This window comes from Strix aluco, chromosome 1 (genome assembly GCF_031877795.1).
Source record: "Strix aluco isolate bStrAlu1 chromosome 1, bStrAlu1.hap1, whole genome shotgun sequence".
In the NCBI taxonomy this organism is placed as follows: Eukaryota; Metazoa; Chordata; class Aves; order Strigiformes; family Strigidae; genus Strix; species Strix aluco.
The window spans coordinates 32012818-32033340 of record NC_133931.1 but is presented as its reverse complement, the minus strand read 5'-3'; the positions used below and the strand labels follow the sequence as shown (position 1 = coordinate 32033340).

The 20523-nt window shown below is 38.1% G+C and overlaps 1 protein-coding gene across 2 annotated transcripts in view; it reads left to right on the top strand.

Annotated features, from left to right (window-relative positions):
- ZBTB10 (zinc finger and BTB domain containing 10) overlaps positions 1 to 20309 on the top strand; it is a 30755-nt gene extending 10446 nt beyond the window's left edge. The window contains exons 3-5 of one of the 2 annotated variants that reach the window (XM_074816881.1): positions 12400 to 12573; positions 14767 to 14840; positions 17585 to 20309. In XM_074816881.1, coding sequence (XP_074672982.1) covers positions 12400 to 12573; positions 14767 to 14840; positions 17585 to 17890 — 554 coding nt within the window. In that variant the 3' untranslated portion in view covers positions 17891 to 20309. Of the gene's footprint in view, positions 1 to 12399; positions 12574 to 14664; positions 14841 to 17584 lie in introns of both variants that reach the window. The other variant, XM_074816874.1, reaches the window with a different exon arrangement.
- Positions 20310 to 20523: the final 214 nt, after the last annotated feature.

Sequence of the window (20523 nt, the reverse complement as noted above, 5' to 3'; positions counted from 1 at the left end):
AATTAGCAGTTTTGAAAACTTACCCTGATTTAGAAGTCAAATTAAAGGTGGATTTGAGACATAGCTGGAACAAAGTTCTTTAGATCTGTCTGTTTCTAACGCATTTTAAAATGTATGCCTCCTTCAAACCTCAAGGGACTGTGGATATCCTCTGCTTCTCAGCTTCAAGGGGTAGAATTAAGAGGGAAATTAAAAATAAATATTAAAAAAAAAAAAAGAAGCACTCATACCTGTGAGTATAGAATATTTCTGGATTTTTTTTGTATTCTGGTGGCAAACCAGAAATTTCAAAGCAACCTGAGTTCTGTGAGGGCCTAGGAACCTATATTTGTTTTGATGGCTGGAAGGAAGGATGGCCTTAGTTTCTTACTGTATGCCCAGACTTGTTTAGAAACAAGGCTGAAAGAAATCCTTTCAGTAGTGGCAGGGACAGGCCATTTCTCCTGGGGCCCTGCAGTGCCCCTGCCCGCAGCGCTGCAGATGCTGTCAGTGTGGCTGGCAGCCACTGAGGTGCGAGGAGGCAGTAGGGGAGAGAAGGAAGGAAGGAACAGCAGTCCAGCAGAGGGCATGTGGTGGCTCTGCGCTGTGCTGTACCCTACCAGGGTATATGCATGAGCACCACGATGACATGTGACAATATAGCGATGCAGACTGGAGCTATGGACATGTACATCTGGCACGTCAGCAGGAGCAGCCAGTACAAGGTACGTCCATGTAGTTAGCAAGAAGCGTGGCACAACAGGAGCAGCTCTGGAGGAGCAGCTGTGCTGAGGAGCTAACATTCAGTCTGTAAATGCTTCAGGGGGTTTGCTTATCTCTAGTCTTCATCTCTGAACTCAGTGGGTAGGTCTACTTTAGCTTTGTAGCTCAGCTTGGGAGTGTGCACTTGGAAGGTGACTTTCCTGATCTTCTCTTTCTTTTTAAGCGTTCTTAGACTGCACAGGGTTTCTTTTTTGACTGAAATGAAAATAGAAGCTGTGTTTCAGAAACATGCCTATTGCATGCCAGCTGCTAACAGGCCTTGAGTCCACAGCACCAGGTTCGATCTAGCCTTAAGTAAAACACCTTTAGATGTGTATAGTGGGGATGTTGAGTCCTCAGCACCCACACAAATCTACCTGTGCTGGGCTACACTACTTGCTAATACACGCTTAGTTGCAGTGGCATGAAAAAGGGCAGCAGAGGGTCTGGAGCAGGAGCTGAGGACCTGTAATGTTAATTGTACAAGCATCAAATTTCTAACACAATTTAGCATGTGATTGCTATTTCTGATTTACATGGGGTAGATATTCAACCTCTTTTACTGTTGGAAATACCAAAGAGAGTGTGGCTACTAAATGATGTCCCTGGCAACAGAAATAAATACTTGGTGTTTGCATTCTGCAGAACTTGAATATGTGCTGTGGAGCTTTCTTGAAGAAATAATGGAGGATATGGGCAGTGCAGTAATGATTAAACAAGTTTAGTCCTTGTTCAATTTTTTTTGGACAGAAGCACAAAGGTTTCCAGTAACTCGTGCTAAAGAATTAAATTACAAAATACATCCATGCAACATCTGTTGATGAAAAGAGCTGTATTAGAGGCTGGGGGCACACTGAATTTGTGCTGTGGTGTCTGTCTAAAACCATTGAAAGCTCTGTGAATGCCAGAGGGAGTTTATTTTATGGAACTGCAAAATAGTGTCAACTAATGATCTCCGTGGGACAACTTATACTGTACTCTGAAAGTACCAACATTTTCTGTTGGTGTTAGAACTATTTTGGAAGCCATATCTAATATGTTCATAAAAAGACCTTTACTTTTATGAAGTTCTTACATGCATGCACATTGTTTGAAACAAGAAGAGATATTGGAAGTAGGGCTTGGTATAGCTTACTTTCACCTGTAGTCTGTGCTTCAGCATTCGGTGTTCTTTTTCCTCTGCTGCTGGCTAGCTTTTTCTTCAGTCTGCAGGTAGATTCCCCTCTTAAACACTCTTCTTTTAACTGTTCCCTCTATGCCCAAGAAAAGGTGAAAGAGGGAGGAGTGGAGAATTGGAAGAATGACAAGAATGAGTTGTAGAGTAACCTGCAGGTTATACGGTAACTTTTTAGTTGTGGATTAAATTTCTTGTGGAGATGAAAAACTACTGAAAATAATAGGCACTGGAAGTTAAAAATGTGTAAGAAAATGCTTTCTGGAATAAATATAAGACAATCTGTGAGAAGAAAAAGAAAGAATAGTAAAATCTTACGATGAAAGTTAAGGCGTGTGCTGTCCTTTTGGTTGCTAAAAGGGAAGAATGAGCTTCTACTGTTACGCTTTGTCATGTGGTGATGGGGATAACCGACACCAGCTGTGGTTATGAGATGTCCAGTTACATGCAAAGTGAGTTGCTGTGTCCCTGATTATGGTTTTGGGTCATCTGGTGTTTTTGTGAGGGGAAAGAAATACATAGATATGGTGGAAGGGAAGCCTGTTTGAGAACACTCCTTTGAGTACAAAAAGGTACCCCAAAAGCCACTACCTTGAATTCTGTAGTAAATGGACTTTCCAGCTGGGTACTGCTAGGTAAGTATTAAGTAATCAGCAATAAAAGCTTTCTGAACTATCTGCTACCCCTCTTGTCCTAGTAAAGCAAATGTGTTAACACCTTCCCTGTAAAGTAGCACTTTGGTGAGCTTCAAAAAACTCCATGAAGTTGAGATAGTTTTAAAATTGCATGTACTGTCTTCCTTCATTTACCTATTCTTACTGAAGCTTTCAAGCCTTCTCCAGTTTTAGCTATATGAATTTAAAAGCTGTGTTCTTCACACTGTATGTTACTGCCTATCTTACTATTTTCCCTTCTAGTTGTTAATCTGCTGAAAAATGTCTTTGCTGTTTACAGCTGTGGTGCATCCTACAATTAACCATTTACCATGGTGCAAATAACAGTGCAATCAGTCAGCATCTCTTAGTTTCAGTTCATAAAAGCTCAGTGATTCACATTCATCATATTCTTAATGTCTGTTCATAGTTAGTTTTTTTTATAAATTTTTATCACTTCTTGAATTTGGTTCTCATTTGTGTCTGTTTTTTGAAGTTGTTCTATCTTCAGGCTTCGGAACACAATTGTGAAGATTTGCTTATGTTTTAGACAGCTGATTGTGTTGATTCTTAAGAAGACTTGTATGTAATATCCCAGTAGCTTTATGGAGCTACCACTGGATTATTTGTTACTGTGATTTTCAGGATAGATAATGCTGTGTCACACGTTATGTTGGGGGTGGGGGTGAGGGGAAGGATAACAAGGGCAGGAGGAAAACAGCCCTTTTGTGGAACAAGAAGGTTCCTGAGTGATTCCATAGGGGATTGTTAAGGAATTTAATTCAGCTTGCTTTAGAAGCAACTGCTTTTCAGAAGGATACAAGCAGCAGCTAAACCTGCTTACAAAAAATGTAGTGCTGGTCACAGTTTTCCTCATGATGTGAGGGAGCAGCATAACATAGTTGATGCAGACTTTAGAATAAAGAAAGGTAACTTTGTATTTGAAGAAATCAAGATTGATGGAGTTATCTGGACATGTGTAGGGATAAACCCCATTTGACTGTCTGAGTTACAAATAAAAAACCAAAAATTAGTATAAGAAAATCAAGCATTTATCCTTACTCTTCCATGGTACTATGACTCTCAGATCTCCAGATGATACCCCGATGAAAGATTTAAATTGCTTAATGGACCTTTAACTTCTTTGTCCCAATCCCTATGTAATATGGTATTGAAGGCCCCATAGGTTTTTAGAAGTCATCTAAAGATAGTACAGTATCCAAGGGTCAACATCTTCCCCATTCATTAAATTTACCTCTTCCAGGGATGATCCCAAAGACAAGCAGATCCTCACTTTCTCATGGTGTGGTCAGCCACAGACCTTGCAACTTTAGGCAATGTTCTGCATATTACTGTTGTACTGGCTTTTGGTGTTGGTTGGTTGGTTGTTTTTTTTTTTTTAAAAAAAGGCAAGTAGGGTGGATGGGTTGGGGAAAACTTTTTCTGCCTCTAAGTTTTTTTTCTGTCTCAGCACAATTGAAGCACAGGCAATATGTTCAGTTTTGAAAACTTATCAGTCTGAAGTGCTGATTTGATCTTTCTGATACTTCATTTATGAAATAGTGATGATGATGGCAGCAACTCCATAAATAAAGAAAACCAGGGACTGCATGTCTTGATTCACTTGGGGGGCAAAACTCCAGCCACAGAAGTTAGCTGTGCTATTTCTTCAGCTAGCTTCCCACCCACATCTCAAAAGATGTAGCTCAGTAAATCAAATCTAATTAATTTTATCACATGCTGAGCTGTGAAAATGTTTTTACTTTAGACACTTCAGGTCCTCTTGGTTTGTAGCTGATTTTCAGAGTAGTGCAGAGCTTTTTTAAACTCTCATGAAGATTGGAATACAACTTCGTTGAAAAAGTCTTTTTTCCAGATTGTAATTACCCTAGAAAGTAAAGCCTTGTTATTATTCACAGCCCCTTTATCTCCTATATGCTTGTCTTCACATGCCTGTCCATTCCCATTTGATATTTATGAAGCTAAAAGACCACTAAAGGGCTTTAAAAAAAATATGCTTTATGCCTTCACTGCCATATGGTACAGAAAACAAGGTTAGGTTTCTTATTTAACCTGTAGGTTTTCTGCATTGGTAGGCCTGTTGAATTCAGTTACACCACCATAACTCCCTGTGAGAGCACTCTTACGCTAAAGTGACATTGTCATGTAAGAGTTTATGGAAGTATAAACTGATCAATTGCTGTTCAGTTACTCTGGGCTTACAAGTCTTAACATGTTGTGTGGTTTGGGGGTTTTTTTGTTTGTTTGGCGTTTTTTTAAATTTGAGGGAGGAGATAGGTCATCCCTTGTGTTGGTAGCTGAGTAGAATAGGTTTTAAATGATATGTAGTTTGGCTAAAAGGCTGTTTCTTCAGTTTCACTTTTCTTGGTTCTCTGTCCTTGCCGAGTTGTTTTGCTTGCTGCCCAACCATTTATTCTCTGTACAAGCTGGAATTCTTGTGTACAGACCTTGGATTTGGTTTTTGGGGTGGAAGAGAGAGGCAGGCAGCATTTCTTACTTGTGCCAGTTTCTGGCAGGTATCAGTAAATAAATCGAACTGGAAATGTATTCATAGAGTAGAAAGTTTATACTGAATGTGGAATATTGTAGTATAGAAAGCTTATAATGCGCATTTACCCTAAAGCTCATTGTATTACTTGCAGTACACATGTTGGTAGGAGTACTGCTTTAGCAGAAAATTTCACTTTAATCACTAGCCTTGATGGGTGCAGCTTTGTTAGTGATAAGCTTCATCCATCATACTGGGAACAATGGATGAGGCAGTTAGCAAGATCAGAGTTACCATTTTTACTGTAAAAACATAGCCACAATTGCAGAACTTTGTCACTTCTGGAATTCCCAGATCTCAGGGGGAGTTGAGGGGACATTTTTAAAAACATGATCTTTAAAGCTGGAAAAAAACCCCTTTGTTAAGCAGCAGTTGTCTTTTCATGGTCAGGTCATGTACAAATAGTGTGAGCTGCATTATGGTTCCAGTCTTTTACACACTTTCTTGTAACTTGAGTTGATCCCCTTTCTTTAGGGTGTAATGTTGCACATTACTTTGTAAGGAGAGCGTGACGCTAGTCCAGCAAGCTTAGTTTGTCATGTACTCACCAATCTTATTATGCAGAGTTCCCAAGGAAGCATCTGGGGTGGTGGTGTTGTTGAAAGGGTTGGTTTGTTTTTTTTTTTTTTGTTTTGGTATTTTTTACAGATTTGCACCTCTGTCTTGTACCTTTTCTTCAAAGCCCAGCGTAAAGACAGAATCCCTTGGTATTTCTGGACAAAGTTAGGTTTTGGCAAAGTAGGTCTGGAATGAATGATACTGAAATGCCAGTTCAACACAAGGGCTTTGGTCAGTTATGCTACTGCTTGTAAGGCTGCCTGCAATTAGAGAAGCTAACAGGAAGTGAAGATCTCCTTAGCATTTCCTTTCAACTGTTTTAGCATAAGTTGTTTGGACCAAAACAGTCGCTACACAGCGATGGTATCTGTGCTTATGTCTTTACATAGGAATAAATACAAGTGAAGACCCATATCAGTTCTTGGTGTATTTATCTCAACTACAGTGACATCAGTGGTCTTTGATAGTGATACATGGTGACATTTCTATTTCCTGTCCCTCAAGCTGACGTTTAATTCTTCCTTTAAGAAAATATGTTGCCAAGCTACAATGTGTATTTGATAAAATGCTAACAATAGCAGTTCTTTTAATGCTGATGCAGAAAGAAACTAATGGCTTTACTGTGTAGAGAACCCTTGTATGATGGGAATAAACTTAATTTTCGTTTTCTTTTTTTATTGGATGCTTTTTTTACCTCTTCATGAGGGATAAACTGGCAGCTTCGAGGACAAGTCAGATTTCCTTGGATTTGTTCTACAGTTGCTTTTTCAGAGTTAGCAAGAAAATAGAAGCAGAACATAATGCCAAGACATTTAATTTGGTTACTGGAGTATCTAGAATGATTGGTGTGTTTTACTGTATTGAAGGATCTTAATCCTAAATGCCCATCAGTCTCTAGGATTTTCATGCAGCCTTTCAGGTGTATATTTCCTTGAACTTATATTAACACTTTAAATATAAGACTTGATGAAAAGAGGATGTGAAATGTTTATATTAGAAAGTCATTTCTTGAATACTTTACTTGAGAAAGCTCTTGAGGTACATCCTTGAATTGACTTGTTTGGTATGTTCATGATCTGGCCCTTGAGCTCACAACATAGCCCAGAAGTTTATGGATTAAGTTATTTTCTTGACAGTGAAGTCGAGAAGGGCTACGTTCCTGAAAATAGCTTACTGAGTCTTACACTGTTTAGCATCTTCATCAGTGATCAGGATAGTAGGATAGAAGGTACTCTCAGCAAATTTGCAGATGACATCAAATTGGTGGGACTGGTTGATATGCTAGAGGGCGAGGCTGGGCTGTTGTTCACATGGACCTCAACGATACAGAGGAATTGGCCAACAGGAACCCCCAAGGTGCTGTGCAAAGTCAAATATCAAGTCCTGCATCTGAAAGTAACAACCTTGTGCATCACTACAAGCTGAGTGCCGAGTGGCTGTGTAGTAACTCTGAGGAAAAGAACCAGGGGGTCCTTGTGGACAGCAAGCTGAACATAAGTTGGTAGTGCATCCTAGGAAAGCTAGCCTCATAGCGGTGGTATTAGCAAGAACATAGCCAGCAGGCTGAGGGAAGTGATAATAATACCCCTTGTACTCAGAACTGGCAAGACCACATTTGAAAGCCTGTGCCTGGTTTAGGGCAGCCCAGTAAAAGAAAGATGCTGGCAAGCTGGAGGGAGTCCAGTAGAGGGGCACTAAGGTGGTTAGGGGGATGGAGAACATGTTAAGTAGAGGCTGAGGAACTGAATTTATTTAGTATGGAGAAGGCTGAGGGATCTACCTGCCATCTTCTACCACCTTAAGGTGATTATAGAGAAAATGAACCCAGATGCCTTTCAGGGGTGCGCAGTGCAAGGATAAGAGTCAGTTGTCACAAGTTGCTAAGGAAAATCCAGTTGTACATGAAGACTATGTACATGTACTATTCTCATGTTGACCATGAGAATAGTGTGTTGGAACAGATTGCTTGGAGGGTTTATCGAAACTCCTATCCTTGTAGATATTTCAAACTTGGCAAGGTCCAAAGCAACATATGGTCCAGTTAGCCCTGCTGTGTGCAGGAGGTTGAACGAGGTGACCTTCAGAAGTCCCTTCAGACCTGAGTTTTTGTTTGAGTCTGTGATGGTCACTGAGAACAGGAACTCCCCCACAAATAAATGGTCTGGATAAGGAGGCTCTTACTATCTTGTGTTTCACTGGTATAGCCTTTGTGGGGAGAGCTCAGCAAAATAGCTTTCAAATGTGAATGGCACCCCTTTCTCAGGGAGGAGTTTTTCAGGGAATACATGATAAACAAGTTGAAAAAGCAAGTAGACAATGTATTTGTCATCAATTGATGGTCATCTGGCAGGGTTAGTTGGTGATAGATCTGCCTCTGTAGTCAAGGCAATAAATAATTTTTCTCATGAATGAGACATAGTAAAAATAAAAAGCAATTGGGAGCAGTACATAGAGTATGAATAAGATTGCACTGGCAAAGTATCTTAAGTTTGTCTGAGCTTTCTGTTGCATGAGGCAGTTGAGAAGCAATATGCTTTGACCCCTTTTCAGAAGCAAGGTTAAAGATGGAACACTCTGGGAACAAATGCAGTACAATACACTTTCCCTCACCTTCCCAGTATGTCAGTCTTGGCAGTGCTCTTTTTTCTGTCATGTGACCTAACATAAACAACAAATCCATCTCTCTAGTAGCAGTCTAGGTTGTATCAGTAGATTACCACTGCTGTCTTTACAATCCTTGATATCTATGGCCTAATTGTTTGTCCTGTCTACTTTCTCTCTTTTTTAATTGATCTGAATGAGCAGTCAATGTCAGAAAACCTGGTGGAAGAATAGTAGTGTTCCTTTTTCTCTTTTGGCACTGTTTTTAGTGTTAGTATGTATAAAGAAAACAGAAGTAAAGTTCATTACTGACAACTGTATCTAATGCAAAGTTTTGTATCGTCTCCCTCAGCATACCCTACATCCATATCCCTTTCTGTAATGACCTGTTCACTGGCTTCTGTCATTGGTATTCTCATTAATCTCCTTCATCATCCCCTACTCAGTAATGTCTCCTTTTCTTCCCCAAAAATAAGCATATTTCTGGTTACAGAAGAAGAGCAAAACTTGTCAAACTAAGAGTGTTTCTGCTCAGATGCATTCTCTCTTTCTGGTTAATACTCCTCTACCTCTTGCCTTCAAAACTGAAAATCAATGTGTCTGACTCCTGGTTATCCTTTTTGCTGAGAACAAACACAGCCGAATGTAAAATCCTTCCATAAAGTTTTTGTTAGTTGTGTAAAAGCCTACACAACCAATTCATTGTATTTCAGACTGTCTTTATCTTTTCTCAGATTGACATCTTGAGAATTTTGCTGCTGACAGTTAACAACCTTATTTGTATTCTGTTTTATTTTTATTCTTTTGGGGTTTGTTTTTTTTGGGTTTTTTAAAGATAAGGTTACTGATAGAAACCTCTTCTCCATGCGGGGTGGAAGAATGGGAAGATGTTGGAGGCTAGCTAACTGACATTTGAATTATTAACTTACACCCCTTCTAGGAATTGACTAAATTGTAAAAAGGTATCCTTAGATTAGAGGAAAGTTGTGGTCAGATGACCTGGTCTGGAGATACAGAACATTATTACTTCTAATTATTTTCTCTTTCTCTTTAAAGATCTTTCTTACTGCTGTCTATATTTGCACCCCACCCCCAGTCTACCAGTACAACTGCGTATGTAGTTGATTTCAGTCTCCTAACAAAATCATCTGGGTTTAAGTTGACAGGAATAGGTTAGATAATGACTATATCTGCAGTTTTGCAAGCAGATTTCAGGGGGCAGTAGTCTGGGTGGGAGGAGGAATGGGAGGTGATGTTATGAGCCACAGTGGTCCGTAATGTGTTATAATTGGCTCGAGTACAGTCAGAAGCTTATCTGACTGTAGGCTGTATGTCCACCTGGGGAAAACTGGTAGAGGCTAGGTATTGCACATCCAGTTCCCAGTCTATATATGATTCATGTCTTTCCTGTATGGATGAGACATTAGACATTAAAAATGCCTTTTTTGTTGTTTTGAACACATTACATGTGTGCTTAATCTAGAAAGCAGGTTTTCTAGGTCAGCGAATTATTCTAAGAATAAGCATTAGCTTTAATTATGATCTACTTAGTTCTGTACTGTGCAGAGACTAAAGTGTCTGTAGCAATCTCTTATCTCTTGTGGTATCTGTGCCGGGGTTCTTTTATGTTATAGCAGATCTTCTCTTCAAATTGGAGGTAGAAAGATTTAGTAGCTATTACCTACGTTAGACTACAGCTCTTAAGTCTGTTTTGCTCTGTGCTGAGTCTTATGCCGAGATCTAAACCTATGCAGGGATTTGAGCTCCTAACTTCCCTCAAACTTCAATACCAGCTGTGAGCATAAATGTTCCTAATGAAATGCAATTTTTGTTCCCTTAGATCCAGAACTGTCCAAGTGACAGTGCTACAAATGTGCTCAGCTTGGTACAACTCTTAGTTATGGTCAGTCTTTGATGTATGCTTGTTTTGAAGGAAACTATGCAATATTGCCTGTACACAGCATATACGTTACATCTGTGAGCAGTAAAGTCTTACAGATATTCCTCTCATAAGCGGGGAAAAAGTGGTTAAAATATTTTGATCACTGATCTTCCACTGCTCAGCTAGAGACAGAACAGCCCTACTAGAGGGGAAAAACCTATAAAGAAAAGGTCTAATATTTTAAACGGATTATAAAAGTTGTTTTCTTTTTTCTCTGCTAGACCCTGAAGCCTGCTTTAATTTGGAGGCTTTTAGCCTTGAGGTCAAGTCATCTTTGCTCTTGCCCAGAACTGTACAACACTGCTTCCTCACTAATCCTTGCTTTTGTATTACAGAAGGAAGTTTTGCTGCTCACCTCAAAGGAATGTGTAGTTGGCTTGTCTATAGGGTATCTGTGTTGTATTCCTTGAGCTGCTGTGAAATGCCATTGCAGAGTCCATAGTTCCAAATTAGTCTGAGGGCTTCTCGCCTCTTTTGGATGTAACAACAGCTATTAGAGTCTGTAACTAAAAAAATTAAAGAAAAAATTTTCCTCCCTACTTTGTTTCTTAGAGAGGGAGATTTATTCCCTTGCCCTCCCCCTTCTTTTTTTCTATACAGAAATAGCTAGGTGGATGAGCTAAAATACTGGGATTTCTCTTCTTTCATCCACTCAAGCTCTGCTTTTTAAAAGCTCTGATGGAATACCTAGTTTGGCAGTCGTGATCCAGCTTTGCTTATCATTTGCCATTGTCTAATGTAGGATAGAATTATAAGCTTCCTATTTGTTAATTGATTTCCTTTTGAACTGTTGTCTTATGTTGCAGATGAAACCGCTACTGCCAACTGTAACACTGCCTGAGCAGTAAATGAAACTACTGTGTATGTCTAATGCTGTGAGGATTTGTAATCTGTACTTTTTTCCAGTAAAACTAAGTTGCGAGTCTTTCAGTATGCAGCTTACCATTAGCTGCATGAAATTCTAGTTTAAGAGAATTTACTGGAAAAATCCTTAGAATGAGCAGTATAGGGACAGTGGAAAAAAGTCTTTGGACTATTAAAATGTACACTCTCAGGCTTGAAAATACAAATGTATCTATTTGCTATGAAGCCCTTCTCAAGACTTTTCACAACAGTGACATTGGGAATCCAATGTGAGGACCTGAGCACCATCCAGACAAATAAAAGGAAATCTGCCAGTTTCCACTGCAGTTTGTTTAATTAACAACCTGTGCCTGTGAGGAAAGTAATGGATTTATGAGTTCATGTTTTCCAGTGAACTCCTGTCTTGGGGATTGGGGAAAGATGATTTGCACTCTTGCCAGAAGAGTCTTTGCCCACAAATACGATTTTGTCAAATGCCTAGTACAGCTTTCTTGTGTACTATTTATAGTTCTCTGTGCTGTGTAATAGTGATTCCATATTCACTCATGCAATTCTTACTGATTAAAAAAGTAGACAATTAAACAAGCAAGGACCTTTTCTTTTTACGACACTGTTCACTTCTGGATGCTTTTGTTCTTTTAAAGAGGAAGAAAAGCTACGGAGACCGTACAAACTGCATGAAGAGCTTGCTGAAAGACCAAAAATATGCTGGTATATTCCAAGTAATTATGGTCTCTTGAATTGATGTGGTTATAGAGTAATGGAGATCATTATTCAAAAAAGGATTCAGATATAGCTGTAGGATACTTTATATAAATAAAGGTATTTAAAGTACTTTATATACCACTGAGATATTTTAAGGCAATAAAGAAAATCACAACTCCAGTAGAAAATGTTTACTTTTGTACCAACTAGACTGCCTGTGGTAGGCCAGATGAAGTCACTGCACAAAGCAGTTGTAAAGAGAATCCAGTGGAAAGCTTTTTAGCCCTGTCATGATGATAGTGACGGAATAAATATCCTTACCATAAAAGTTCCTATGAAAAAGAGGCTTTCAGTTTTTCTCAGGATGGGGAGAAGTGGTGCTGTGGAGAATAGTTCAAATGTCTAATTTAATTGAAATTAAGAATACAGTTATTTCTTCATTTCAGAATTGAAGATTATGTGAAAAAAAGATTGTAATTACTGTTCTAAGGTTTGAAGCTTTCTTGTCACAGTTTAAGAAGGATATATATTTTGTTAAACGACATGACTGATTAGAACTCAGGAAGCTAAAGTAAGACTGTGTCTGTAATAGGTACTTCAAGTGACTTCAAGTATGGACTGCTGCCGGGTACTTCAAGTGACTTCAAGTACGGACTGCTGCCAGGTACTTCAAGTGACTTCAAGTACGGACTGCTGCCGGGTACTTCAAGTGACTTCAAGTACGGACTGCTGCCAGAATCTTGGCCAAAAGAAGCCTGGGAAAATGGCAAGTATATCTGATGGTTGTTTTTTGCCTCTGATAGGGGTTCTTTATCTTCTGTGTTGCTGCTGGTAATATTTGATTAATTTGTTTAGAGATTTATAAGATTAAGTGTTTACATAATCTTCTTCCATATTATTTGCCTTTCTGGATAATGTAAATAGGAGTACTTCCTTAGAGGGAGAAAAAGGAATTCAAGTATATGGAAAAGTAAAAACAGAACGTGATTTATATCAGCTCTTGTGTTGTGCCTGAATATGAAGATACCCGAGGTCTTTAATGATAGCTTTTTTCCCTCCCCGCTTAGTAAGCTAACTACAGATAAATGGGCTTTGAAGTTGAACACTTGGATGTTGAAGATAGAGTTATATTTAACTTTAAAAGTAGATCTCAGAGCATTCTTTTTGCTGTTAAAAACTTAATTGCAATAAAGATTTTTAATTCAGTGCAGCCATAACTAAAGCCCTCTTCAGTCAAACCTTTCTTAATACCTTTCTTAATACAAGTGAGCAATTATCTGTAATTATTATTATGTCTGAAAACATACCAAAAAACCCCACCACATCTAAAATAATATTGTTAGATCCTTAAAATACATAAAGTCTTCAGTTAAAAGAAGATCTTAAGGACTGGGTAAGAGTAAAGCCTACCTCTTCCCTGTAACTTTGAGCTATTAGTGGGATGTGGTTTATGGTTTACTTTAAATATTTTGGTTTTTATAGTGGAGAAATTGGGTCATCAGAAGGTGAAATTCACTAGCAGGCAAGGGATTAGAACTCCAGTTTTAGGAGGTCTGCCTGTTCTTAAACCATTAAATTCCCATATATCTTACAGCCCTGATGTCTGCCTGTCTGTCACACCCCTGTTGATGTGTATAAGACTGCAGTATAAAACCTTTTTTGAACTTATTTTTCTTCCTGTAAGCCATTACGTGACATTATGTGACATGCGGCTTGCATGAGTGCTCTCATATACCAAGGCAAACTTTTGAGTATTAGCAAAATTTAACTTCCATGTTATGATGGATTTTGAACCTGGGAGGAAGCATCTTAGATGTAGGCATGCAGGCCCATGCACATAACAGACAATTACTTTTGCTCTCTCCCTGCCAGCATGAACATTAGAAACTCTTAAACATGTAATGATGTAGCCTTAGACACTGCTTTTTGGATGTTTCTAGATGGTTACAATCATGTTCATAAATTCACCTGTAATAAGTTGAGTCAGTACCCTATTCTCAAAATAATCGTTGCATTCCTGTGTGGCCGCCTTCATAGCTGTCACAGCAGCCTGTGCTTTTCTATTTCACACAGTAATAGGCAGCTGTAGTAAACCTGTTCTGCATGTATCCTTTGAGCAAACTACATTATCCTTGGTTGAAGGATATGTAAATAGCTCTCTTCCATCATAAGGGAGAAGTGGTATATTGCTATTTCCAGAAGTTTCTTCTGCTCTTTTTATTTATTTTTTTTTCCCCCTACTGTTAGACCAAAATAGACTTTGGGTAGAGAATAGCTAAAATCTGAACCACTGACTTCTCTTTTTAGCTATTTCAGAATTATGCTACCTCTTACTGTCCTACTCCTTTTGTCAATATTTGTTCTTGCTTAGTTATACTTTCGTTTTTATTTATCTGTGGAGTCAGATCTTGGCAGGCAGTTCCTGCATATAATTCTAAATAGAATTTTGGGAGAGAAGACTGTAACTGTCTAAATGCCACAGAGCTAGAGGGTTTGTAATCCAGAATAAAGTGTTTTCTGGTATAGGTGACCTCTAAAAAATGGGATACTGCTAACTTGTAGCTAACTGGCTCAGATTCATGAAATAAGACTTATTTTCAAATAATTGATCTGTGTCTTTGTAGTAAAAATTCCTTGGTTACAAGTAGGTATTTTTCTAGTAAGATCATACATGCAGAACCTACCAGTATTTGTAGTTTCTGCAGACAGGCATTGTCCTGATTTGCCTGATGAAAAGTCATGTGGGTGCTCTATTGTTTTGGCACCTGTTTATTTTTGTGCACCAGGCAGAACATATTGAAATAGTTTTTTTGTGTTTCATCACTTTTTTTTCTCCTGATGGCTTATTATCTTGTAGGCGATTCCTCTGCTTTAATCATGAACAAGTTGAAGTGTCCACACTGTAATTATGTAGCCAAATACAGAAGAACACTAAAGAGACACTTGCTCATTCACACAGGCGTGAGATCTTTCAGTTGTGACATCTGTGGGAAGCTGTTTACTCGAAGAGAGCATGTAAAGAGACATTCCTTGGTAGGTAACCTCGGGGTGAGGGCCGGGGGGGTGTACATATGCACATGTACAAGTGGGTTTTTATGTTTTTTTCAGATGTTTTGGTAGTTGGGAGAAACACTGTTCTCTGATTTGCCATAATGTAAATTGTTTTATCTTAGTCTAAAACAGATTAAAATAAACATCTCTTTGTGATAACTATACCTCTTATTCTTAATGGAAAATGCAGTATCAATTAAGACAGTCACTGGAATTCTAATAGCGATAATTTCAAGATGATTTTGAAAGTGATGTGATAAAGAGATGCAGTATATGTATGAAAGGGAATTTTGACTTAGTGTTACTGCAGTAAAATAGCACATCATCTTGTTCTATAATGCTGCAGCACCATTTTCTGTGAGGATACCTTGTTAATCAGCAATTGCACAATATTTTGAGGTAGTTCCAAAATACTTATTTCACAACTAAACAGAGCTATAGTATAGTATCTGCTTTAAGATTTAGGAAAGAGTGAAAAATACCTGAGATGTAGAAAGTGAGCGTCCTTGTGACTTGCATTCTACCAATACCATAATCAGTAGTTGAGCTTACCTGTCCTGTGTATGTTGCATAACTCAGGATTTGACTTGAGTGCTGTTTATCCAGAGACAATATTATCTGACTTGGGTGTTTTGTAGGTACTTTGCATCTAGTCTGTAAGACTCCATTATAATATTTACTGTCTAAAATCCAAGGTGTGTTTTAGGGGAGTAATAAAAGCAAGATCATATTGGTGGTGAGAAGGTGATACCATTTCTCCAAGCTTTTAAAAACTCATTTTGCGACATGTTTTGCAGATACTCAAAATAGGTTAGTACATGGAATGGGGTAAATTGCACTTCTCTATTTTGGTAGCTTTTCTCAGTCCTTAGAGAATCAGTGGACCACCTTGCTCCCTCATGGAGGTGTTCTGTAAGTCTCCATAGCCTCCTTGCAGTTGGCTTTTTGTTCCTCAGCGAGTAGAAAAAGTGGTTGTGAGCTTCCAAGTTTTAATGCAGATGCAGAAAAGAGCTTTTGGTGTAGGTCTTCCTTTCCTCTCTAGCTTGTGCTATCATGTAATAGAGCCAGTAGTATTATTAAAAGTAAATAATAACCTGAGTCATATCACAATATAATTCTAGAAGATATTTATAAGACCACTGTAGTAATTTCAAGTATTCCTTAAACTGCTCCACAGGTAGGAAAGGTGTATATTAATAGCTTCTACATAAATTTTAGAACTAGCATCTTTCTTATCTTCCATGGGACTCCTCTAATCTTAGACATACATCTTTCTACCCTGCTACTGCTGCCTTTCGTCCTCCTCTCATACTACCTGGTGAAGGCTTAGATGCCTGAAGGGACAGGAGTACCTATGGTACCGAGTGTGAAAGGACATTTTGTTCTGTAGTGTATGTAGGTGACTGCAGTGATGGAGGTGGTGATGGTATGGGGCAGCTCTGTGGCTGGGCAGGTGAGAGGTTAGGTCGTTATCACCTTGGTGATACCAACATGTCACAGCACCTACACTGCTTCTTCCTTTGAGAAGACATCAACAGTGGGCAGTAGTTGGTCTACCAGGAAGAGTAGAGTGGGACTTCAGGTTTCTGTCCTGCAGTATCTGACCAGGTCTTGTAGCTGAAGATTTTTTTTCCCTCCAGGAAAGGAGGTGAAGTCAGACAGGGTGAAAATAGCTATAGAGTGAGCTGAGCCCAGTCCTGTGCTTGAACTGAAGCGTGCTCTCCCTGATGGAGTCAGAACACTTTTTTTTCCTCTTCCCCCCCACCCCCTCTATTCAACAAACACCTCAAACATTCTGCTTTGTGGGAAACATTATCATAACAAGTCTAGAGACTGAGGAAAAAACATGTAGTATCAGCTGTACAGATTATACAGCAGGGCTAAAGTAACTATTTGTATCTTGACCTTGGTTTGTTTCCCTCATCTGGGTGGTAATTTCTGTTTTATCTAAAATGGCAACTTTTTCAATGTGACCTCAAATGAGATATTTAAGCACATAGTTGTAATCTGTTGTGGGAACGTCAGCTAGAAGAAAGAAGTATTCAACTTAATTTTTCTCCAAGATTATAACTATTATACATGGTGTTTGAATTCAGTTACTTCTAGAAGTAACATACAAATTCAAAATTAAAATTTATGTTTAGTCAAGTTAGTCAACAGCAGCCTTCTAATTTTACACACAAGCTCACTCTACCTACAGGACAAAAATTCACCAAAGGGCCATGGAAAGATGATGTTGGGTTTGGTTGTGCTGGGAGGGAGGTGTCATGGAAGAAGGATCTTGCTCTTTGAATTCACACAGAATTTAATAACTTCTGCTTGTTCTTAATGTTTCTAGGACTTAAAATTGTAAATGCAATTTTCTAAACAAGTTATGATCCTGTGTGCAACATAAGTGCTTACACTGTTCTCAGTGCCTTTCAGAGTCTTGTTGTGTACAGCGAGTAATCATAAAATGAACACTCACCTGCTTTCGGAACAGGCAGCTATTCAGCTACCTTCTGAACAGTAAGCAGGTAGTTTGGTTGTGAGCAATAGCTCATGTAGTCAAAATGGATCTCTATAATACTTCTCTTTCTGTGAACAGTGCTTGGGGTATCTTTCAGAAGAGTTCAAAAAATTAATTTTTGTAGTAGTAATTATTGCTATTATTAATAGTTTTCTAGTACTATATGCAAATGCATCCTGATATGCATATTTCAGCTGTTAATATTTCTCTTCCACAGGTGCATAAAAAGGATAAAAAGTATAAATGTATGGTGTGTAAGAAGATTTTCATGCTAGCAGCCAGTGTTGGAATAAGACATGGATCACGACGTTATGGAGTTTGTGTAGACTGTGCAGATAAATCTCAACCTGGAGGGCAAGAGGGAGCAGACCAGGTGCAGGACACAGATTTCCCTAGGGATGAAGAATATGAAGAAAACGAAGTGGGAGAAGGTGATGAGGAGCTTGGTGATGATGTAGAAGAACAGAATGACCAGTCTCGATGGGATGAATCTGGGGAAGTTTGTATGCCTTTAGATGACTGACAGAGCATATGACTTCGGGGTGCCACAAATGGACACTATACAGATTGACTTGGAATTTTTGGACTGAAGGCTTGCGAAATATGGTACAGGCTGGATGGTAGTTATGTTGCTGTGAAAAATGTAGGGTCAAAGCCTTATAGCAAAAAAGGATTATTAATTTTTTTATGATATTTGCACAGGACTGTACAGCATACAACCATTTGGTTGAATTATACAGAGTCCTCACATCTACAGTCAGTTATCAAAAGAAAAATGTATTTTTTATTATTTATAGGATATAGCTACTTGGGTCCTATTCAGACATAGTAGTAACTGTACTTATGTTACACATTCATGTATCTGTTAACATGAATGAAGAAAATTGCAACTTGGTATGGAAATGCAAAGACAGCTTTCCCAAATCCACTCGTACTTTGTCAGTGAAACAGTGAAGCTAATTTGGGCTAGTGGCTCTTGTTTCCACAAGCATGTCTTTGCCATGCAAACCTTACCTCTCCCATACTCTGATAGGTGAAAGCCAAACATTTAAATATGCATCGCAGATAATGCCAACACCGTATTGAAATTTGGTTTTAAAACTTTTGGCTCTATGCTGGCAGGTGGTATAGGTGATAAGCACTGGAGAAATTAATAATGGCATTAATTTAGTGTCCGTTTCTTCGCAGTTTTGAATTTTCAAGAAGGTTGTTATTGATCGATCAGTTCCAGAATGATCCTGCAGAAGAAATGACCAATAATGAAAATAACAGACTGATCAGAGCATGGGTAACTCTTCTGCCACTTAGTCAAAAGAGATAGTCATGCTAAAGATAACTGATGTTACAATGTTTGCTCCCTTCTCTAAGGCCCCCCTCGTCAGACTTTTTGACTTCCCTGGTGTATACCTCAGTCCCACAGAATAAAAATACACGGAATGGAGAAAGTGTCATATTAAACAACTTTTTGGTTGATAATTTCTTACTTGTCCGGTTTTTGGTTAGTTTACGTGATGTGAATTGGACACTAGGCTATTGTGCCCATCGTTCGTCATTAAATGAACACAAACTATTTTTTATTCTTTTGTACTTAATGGGTTGTTGCTAGTGTTTAATATAAACCAATTACATTTGTTGACTTAATTTGCTGGAATTGTTTTTAAAAAAAAAACCAAACAAAAAGTCCAAAGCAAAATAATGCTCTCTGAGTTGTCTACTTTTCAGGATTATATGCTCCCTACACTCTTTATTTCAAATTTTCTAGGAGGCATTGAAACTTGAATTTTTGTAGCCATGTGGATTTTTTTCCTAAGCTTATAATATTGTACCAATGATTTCAGGCCTCTTTCATAGGGAGGGGAGGGCGTTACACCTTCATCTTAAACTCCTCTGTGTTGTCTAGCCTAAGGCAAATTAATTCAGGCAATCATTGGAACGATACATCTGATGTGCTATTATGTCACAACGAGTAAATATGCAGAGCATTTATCATGACACATAGCTAGGCCAGTGTGACAGTACTGTATAAAAATCAATTGAAGGTCACCATATTTTTCAGCTTTGTTTAATTTTAAAATGAGTATATTTTTTTCCTATTTTATATCAGGTAACTAAATTATGCTAGTTGTGTGGATAACTTTGAACTATGCTTTGACGGACAGAATCTTAATGGTGCTCCATCTGATCAAAGTTGGTATGTATTTAAAGAGACAAGCTTTACTGTTGTCCTTTACATCAGTAGAACAGTAACATAATGTTAAGACATTGTTTTTGCTGATTGAAGGTGAGATAAGTTTGAACTACAGTTATATGGGAATTAAAATGCTTTTTTTTATCGTTCACTTGTTTCATTGGTAGTTTCCACATCATTGTAAACCTGACAGATGATTAATTTTTTGGGGGGAGGGTGGGGTGGGTGGGATGCCTTTTTTACACTGAAGGATACATCATATTCTCATTGTTCTAGACTGAAATGAGTAATGTGTAATTCTGGTGGGGTCCAAAGTAGAAATTAGTTGGGCAAAGATGATATGAATGAAAAAGTATTTTAAACGTTAAAGTAATGTTCTGCTTTGTGAATATGTAAGTATAGCATAAAGATTTTTTCATCCCATTTATCCCCTTTAAAACCATAGTTTACAATTGGTAGATCTGTCTATATATATAAATATATATATATATCTGAAATTCACCTAAATCTGCTTTATTAGAATACTGCTCACTTAATGCTTAGAAACTGGACCTGGCTCTACATTCTTAATGTATTTTCCTTTTTTTTGTTTTGTTTTGTTTTTTTTTTTTTTTCCTCAAGGTATGACTTATTCTCTTGGAACTGAATCTTCTTTTACTACTTAAATCATTTATGTATATCTGGTAAATTATGACCAAATTTGTTGTTAGACTGCATACAGTAAATTGAAATATACACTTGGTACACTACAGAATTGTTGTGCTTTTGTTCTGGTTATATTTGGAAAAGCAAACTTTAATAGAAATTAGTGTTATTTATAAATACTCAGTTATTATTCACTGGCCTTAATATTCTGTTGCATTGTGACAATCATCGTTTCCTTGGTAATACTTAACTGCTTGCTTTTAGAAGTTGCATGTAATTGCCCTTGGTAGGATTGGAGGGAGAGGGATGACTATTAAAATAGT